The 7,219-nt window shown below is 49.1% G+C and overlaps 1 protein-coding gene across 2 annotated transcripts; it reads right to left on the reverse strand.

The window, feature by feature from the left end:
• Positions 1-1,660: 1,660 nt before the first annotated feature.
• Positions 1,661-6,390, reverse strand: PJA1 (praja ring finger ubiquitin ligase 1). Of its 2 annotated transcripts, XM_079726972.1 has the most exons (3): positions 6,304-6,390; positions 3,726-3,926; positions 1,661-3,158 (listed from the first exon to the last, which is right to left on the reverse strand). In XM_079726972.1, the coding sequence occupies exons 2-3, from the start codon at positions 3,857-3,859 to the stop codon at positions 2,114-2,116; spliced, it is 1,179 nt and encodes a 392-aa protein (XP_079583098.1). In that variant the 5' UTR covers positions 3,860-3,926; positions 6,304-6,390; the 3' UTR covers positions 1,661-2,113. The 2 variants fall into 2 exon arrangements, with proteins under 2 accessions (XP_079583098.1, XP_079583097.1); XM_079726971.1 differs by having other exon boundaries at positions 1,661-3,926.
• Between the last annotated feature and the right edge of the window lie 829 nt (positions 6,391-7,219).

Below are 7,219 nucleotides of genomic sequence, written 5' to 3' on the forward strand. Positions count from 1 at the left end.
GGCCACTCTTCATCGCGGTGCGCAGGCCTCTCACTATCGCGGCCTCTCTTGTTGCAGGAGCACAGGCTCCAGACGCGCAGGCTCAGTAATTGTGGCTCACGGGCCTAGTTGCTCCGTGGCATGTGGGATCCTCCCAGACCAGGGCTCGAACCCGTGTCCCCTGCATTAGCAGGCAGATTCTCAACCACTGCGCCACCAGGGAAGCCCCTATACAGTTTTTAACTGTTGCATAGTATTAATTCTATACAACCAATGTATCTAAGTTGCGCTCAGGGACACGTACCACTTTACATTTTGAAAGCAAGCTGCTCCCCAAACTGCCCCCTGAAAACGCTGCTATCGTTTACATTCACACCCACAACACGAGTGCTCCCATTTCTTCTCTTTGTAGCCCAAACTAGATATTGTCACGAAGAAAAACTATTGCTTTCTGATGGACACAATCGGTTTCATTGTCGTGTTAATTTACACGGCACTGATTGCCAGTGAGGTTGATCATTAGCAATAGCCAAGCTGTTGGAGCTGAAAACAGCTCTCCAACTGTTGGGAGGAGCATCAATTAGTACAATCACTTTGGAGAGCAGTTTGGCAATATCTAGTTAGAATGAAGATGTTCTAAACCTAAGATGCCCAAATTTCACCTCCGTATACTTATCCCTAGGGAAATTCACACGTGTGCACAAAGGAACATCTCTTAAGTATGTTCATTGCTGCCAAATACTGGGAAGAACCTAAATGTCCACCAATGGGAGAATAGATAAATAACTTGTGGTTATTCATACAATGGAATATTTAGTATACAGCCGTCAGAAGGCATGTATCAAAATGGCTAAATCTCAAAAGCAATGTTGAGTGAAAAAAAGCAAGTTGCAAAACGATACATACATTCTAGCAATTATGTCCATTTAAAAAACAAACACTCTATATTGGTTATGGAGATACACACACACACATATACATACATATGTACACAAATACATACACACACACACACACACACACACATCTAAAAATGTAGACGAGAAGTAAACAATTTCCTGGGTAGTGCTTACCTCTGTGGAGGAAGGTAAATATGACGGGTGAAGAACTTCACCTGTGCCTGAAAGTGTAAACTTATTGGAGAGAGAGAGAGATCTGAAGCCAATATGGCTAAATGTTCAAACCTGTTCACTTTGCGTGGGTGGGTACCTCTGTTTTTCGTAGCACTTGTCTGGCATATATTTTTCTGTTCCTTTTGTGTCACTGTGTTAATGTATACAATCAACATACAGCTTTTTTTTTTTTTTACCCACTTCCTCTGAGACTTGCTTTTTTCTAAAAGGGGATTTTAACTCCTTCACCCCTACACTCCAATTGGATGTATTCCTACCATCATTATTTTTACTATGCTTTCTCACTGTTTCTTTCCTTCTCATAGACTGACAGAGTATCCTCTACTCAACCTTTGCCCCTTTAGTAGCCTGACAACCATACACTTTACCCCTACTTAGAAGTAATTACCCTTACTTTTGCTGTTGTTGGAGTCAGCATTTCCAGTGAAACTAAAGTTTTTCTCCTAGTGGGAACACCAAAAAACCCTATTTGGGATGCAAATGCAAGAGATCAATTATAAAGTCACTTAGTACCACCATTTTAGACAAAACCAAACAATTCCACTATACCATGTAAAACCAAAAGGAGAACTTTAATAAGCTTTTTACGGCACTGCAATTACAGGAACATTAACCCATAACATGCAACAGAAATGATGATGCCCTTTGGACAAATTTAACAGATAAACTTGACGTTACAATCAACAGCAACATATTCTACTGAAAAAAACAAATGCAACTTATTTCACCATTCAGGTTAGAAAATGTATGTTTTTACTGCAATCGCAAGTAGCATTTAGAAAGTTTAGTTTTCCCTTTCTAACCTCTAAAACACAGGATGATTTTTTTTCAATGCAATCGTACACAACCTTTTTCACACTGGAAATAATCACAAGGAATCGACAGGTGGAGATCAATCGACTGATTGATTTCATTTTAACAATTAATTTGGAGAGGGCTCCTGCAGTATTGTGGATTTCAGATGGGGAAAATCATCAGACCAGGAGGTAAGAGCCTTGGTCTTAAAGCGGGGGAGGGAACATGCAGCGGCACACGGGGCAAGTGCCTGACTTCTGAAGCCAGATGGACACACAGGGCTTGTGGAAATAGTGGTGGCACGGCAGCTCCGTTGCCACCTCCCCCTTCACATATTCACTGCAACAGATGGGGCAACACATCTCCTGCCCCACCGCGCTGTGATCTTCCGTGACCAGGATCTCGGGAAGAGCATCGATGCTCTCCTTGCTGGCTGGTGGATTGGCCACCTCCACGTCCACCGCGAGAGACTCCAAGTGCGCCAGGGCAGTTTCCATTGCCTGGGCCAGGCGTTCTTCAAGTGCCATGTACGTGAGGAACTGAGGATCCACGTAGGAAATGGCTTCAGCCACCCCCAACCCATCCGCAAACCCATCGAAGAGGCTCCAATCCACTTCGAGGTCTTCACTGACACTGGAGTCATCTTCAAGGTTGTTGTTGCCATCCAGCATGAAGACGCTGGGCTGCAGAAACTCCTGACCGGAATCATTATCCCCCTCACTGCTGTTCTCGTTTTCGTTGTATTGGAGCCAAGGAACTTCTTCTTCGGTGGTTGCCCGTTCCTCTTCCTGGAGAGACGGGCCTCGAACTTCTTCAAGTTCATTGCCGCCACTGCTGCCAGCACTGGCACCAGCACTGGGGCTGGCGCTGGCACTGGCATTCACTCTGGCTTGCTCGGCTTCATGCTCTTCTTTTCCTGGCAGAGTCTCCCAGCTCTCGCCACTGGACGACAGATTTTGCTCCCGACCTCGATACTTGCGACGCAGAGCCGCAGTCCACTCTTTGTCACTGTCAGAGTCTTCTTCGAAGTATCTGTAGTAATCATCGCTGTACGTCCAGAAGTCAGGATCAGCCATGGTTCGTCGCCGTCTCGGTACCTTTTCCGGCTTCACTTGGTCACTCCTGGCTTCCCTCTTGTCTTCAGGGTACTTCGGCTCAGGGTAGCCACCTGAACTCTCGCCTCTGCCTCTTCTTGCCAGGCCATCCGAGTGGCCTTCATCAGCGTTGGCAGTCTCCCTCCACCTGGAAGTACTGTGTGGCATATCATCATCATCATCAGTATCAAAAAATATTTTTGGTTTCACGCAGTTGGGACTTGCCGGATTTCTGATTTTGGGCCTCACCACCGGCTCCTCTGAACTCTTTGGGGTGTTTTCCCCACCACCACAAATACTCACAGGAGCCCTGCTGGGACACGCAGGTAAATTCTGCTCCCGTCTCTCCCTCTCCAGGCTGTTGCCATTTGTGACCACCTTGCCTTCAGCAGAAGATGGCTGAGGGGCCATGCTATTTGGCTGCAGGAACTCAGCTCTGCTAGCAGAGCCCCGTGCTGTAGGGGCCGGGTCTAACTTGTCAAGCTCCTCTCTCACATCGCGGTTAAAACTAGAGAACTGTAGGGGCACCCCAGCCAGAGACCTCGCCCCCTTCTCTGGGTCATACAGCTTATCATCTTTAAACTTGCCAGTTTTCCCTCTCACTGGCACTCGCTCAACAGGCCCAGCCCCCTCCTCCTCACTATCATCTGCCCCGAAACAGTCAACATGTCCATAAGCCATTCCTCTTCTGCTCCCCGAAGCCCTGTACTCTCTGGGCGGGTACCTGGAGTAGTCCTCATTATCAACATTCAGGCTGGTTCCCGAGCTCTCGCTGTCGTCCCAACTACGACGACGAGTGGTGGAAAATGGTGATCGGCTCCTCCTCTTGGTGGTTTGACTGGGGGCTGATCTGTGCATTGGGACTTCGGATGACGTCTTTCTCTGGCCGGAAATCCTTTCCTGCTGGCTCGTGGATGGCCTGAAACTGACATAAGCATGCCTTCTTCCATACCTCCTGCCTGTATTGGACTGATACCCTCCTCCTGGCTTGGGCCATACAGGCTAGCTAGATTCCTGACCCACTTGCTCTGACTTAGGAGGGTTTCCAATACAGCTGGGGCTTGAGTGGAAAGGCTCCTGCTCCCTGGGCACGCTTTGGAGATGGGAAGGTCAAATCAGTTCGGAATAAAGGAGCGGGGAGATCTATTTTCACTTCAGCAGGCAGGTTACAGAAAGAATAAGGGGCCTTTAAAATTAGGTTCACTTTCTTCTAAGGCCTGGAGTAGCATTCCAGTGACTGTCAGGTGTAGACCTGGAACACATTTTTAATGTTGGCAAAATAATTACAAAACTGGGTTTGTAGGAAAGCCAGACTCGGGGGAGAATCTGACGGAAGATGGGGGAGGGGTGACTGGACGCTGGGAAGATAGGTGAAGCGCTGGAATTGTGCCAACATGGGAAGAGGAAAGACGGCTGTGGGTTTTTTTTTAAATGGGGTATCTGCGTTTTTCGGAGTCCTGTATACATACAGGAGCAATGCAAACTGGAATAGGGGTGGAAAATATAGATCACCATCACTGTGTATGCGAGAGTGTCTACGCGTCTGTCAGGAGGAGAGGGGCAGGTGGAAGGGGGACCGGGCAGGTGGAAGGGGGACCAGCAATCACGAAGTGGAGAGACTCCTGTATTTGTAGGGGGAAAGGGCAGGTGACAGTGGCACTGGGAAGAGGCATGAGTGTCAGGCAGAATGAGACCCGTTCTGGATGTGGGTATGAAAATGACAGGCATGGATGGGGTGGCTTCAGGGGAGAGGGGCGTGTGTAAGCACGATAGACAGAGAATGTGCATGTGGCTCCGATGTGTGATGGCTGGAACTCTAGGGAGGAATGCCTGTGTTTATGTGCCTGTGGCAAGCCAGGAAGGGTATAGTGGCACTGAACAGGGGGTGTCCTTGAGTTTGTGTGCGTGTGTTCATCAAAATGGGAGGCAACAATGGAGAAGGGTCAGTGTGAGCATCGATATGGGGACAGCACTGGAGAGGGAAGTGCGTATGGCAGGCGGGCAGGCGGGTGGGCACCAGCAAAGGATGTCTCTATGCATGGATGTGGCGAGCAGGAAGGGGGGATGTCCCTGGAGAAGGATTTATGTGAGTGTGTGTGCATGGCAGGGACCAGCGAAGGAGGCTGTCTAGGCACATAGGTAGCAGACAGGGAGCACCTGAGAGGGGTATGTAAAAGAGCGTGTGGGTGCGTGTGCATGTAAGTGGCATAGGAAAGAGGAGCCAGCAATCTGTGTAAGTGGGCAGGGGGTAAGGCGGCCCACAGGGTGTGTGTGTGTGTGTGTGTGTGTGTGTGTGTGTGTGTGTTGTGTGTGTGCTCACCAGAGCAAGAAGAGGCAGAGGGAGGAGGGGGATGCTTCTGGAGGTGTGTATGTGGCAGGCGGTGAGAGGCAGGGAGAAGCACCGGAGAGTGTGAGGCTGTGTGTGTGTGTGTCTGTGTGTCAGTCTGTCTCTGTCTCTCTCAGGGGAAGGCACTGGAGACTGGGACAGTGTGTGAGAGGGTGTGTGTGCATGTCTATCCAAGCATGTGCGGGGGAGGGGGACACGAAGGAACCTTGAGTATGAGGGGGGGCGGCGGTAAGGCAGCCGCAATGGAAGGTTTTTGTGCATGCGTGTGAGCGCGCGCATGTGCGTGTATGTGTGTATGTGCGGGCATGTGCGTGTATGTGTCCCTGCACGCGCACGCGAGACACGGGGATGGGAGGGGGTCCACAACGACATAATGAGACGGGGAAACATGTAACGGCTCAAACGGTAGATCCAAACCGATGTGGCAGGGAAGGGGGGAAAAAAAGAAAAGGGCGTGTGGGGTTATAGTTTTTCCCTGGGAATGATTTGTTTTTCTGACAATTCTTTTCCTGGTCACAACATATTTGCCTAAAAATCTTCACCATTTACCATTCATCAAAACAACTTCAAAATGGGGAAAGAAAGGCCACGGATAGCTCCGCAGAGGGGCCAAGGAGGGAGGCAGGAGGAGAGGGGAGGACAGGCGGAGAGGGCCGCGACCACCACTCCCCTCTCGAATTCAAGCCACCCGAGCTGGGACCGAGCCACACGTAAGGGGCCGGAAGATGAAGGATGGAGCCCTAAATCGGGCCAGTGGAGGGCACAGGCCTCCCTCTGCGGTCAGGTCCCACGTCCGCCCCACCCCTTCCCGAGGGGCGAGCCCGAAAATCTGTTCATTAGAGCCCACCCCCCCTCCACATCCTCGCGCCGGTGCCCGGCCACTCGCCCCACGCCCGGCCACTCGCCCCACCGCCACGTCTGGAGGGAGCGAGGAAATAAACAGCCTTTCACTCACCCAGTCGCGACCCCTGCACGCTCTCGGAAAGAGAAGCTCCCTCGGACCTCCAACCGCCACAACCTCCAGAGCCGCTGCTCCCGGGGCTCCAGCTCCTCCCCCTCCAGACAGCGGCGGGACGGGCGCGACTGCGGCGGCGGAAGTGATTGTACCGTCGCGGCGGCCCGCCCCCTTGATGTGGCGGGGGCGGCAGCTGCTCTCGACAAATCAGGGTGGGCTCGAAAACATTATTTCATTTGAAATGATGAAATCGTCAAGGATACAGAAAAGGACAGCAAAAAATGTAACCAACAGCCAGCTTTAACAAATGTTAAACATTTAGTCATTTGCCCTTCTGTTCTGGGCTTTGGGTGGTTGTTGTTGTTTGAAATAAAATGAAATCCGAAAACTCTTTCTGCTTCATTCTGATGTGAAAGTAATGATATTAATATATCCTATCTTATGTTCTATGTTATGATCTGTAGAGAAGTATCACGGTACTTAGGGTTGCAATCAGCTGAATTTTTTTAACCTGGTGGTTGAAGCAAATTGAACTGTTTACAGTAGAATTTGTTGCTGTAAATCACAAAATCGAGGTTCTCTATCCAAAAGAAATGATCAATCATTGCAGCACAACATGGGTTCACATTTTCGTAACTGCATTGCCCTTCAAAATATTATAGCTATGCCTTTGGGATTTATACAATTTTACTGAACTCCGAAATCTTTTTTTTTAAATTGCACTTTACATATACCTCTAATATTTGCGTTAAATGTAAAGACTGCCTATGTTCACAACAGTAGCAAAGCTTTGTTCTTTACTGGGAATAAAATGCGTAATAGAAGAGCAAGAAATTTTAGGGGCAACAACAAAATAGAAATAGGATGTACAACTTTCAAACCGTTGAAGAAATAATATATAGAACAAAGAGAAAAA

The sequence above is a fragment of the Hyperoodon ampullatus genome, assembly GCF_949752795.1.
Source record: "Hyperoodon ampullatus genome assembly, chromosome: X".
Taxonomy (NCBI): domain Eukaryota; kingdom Metazoa; phylum Chordata; class Mammalia; order Artiodactyla; family Ziphiidae; genus Hyperoodon; species Hyperoodon ampullatus.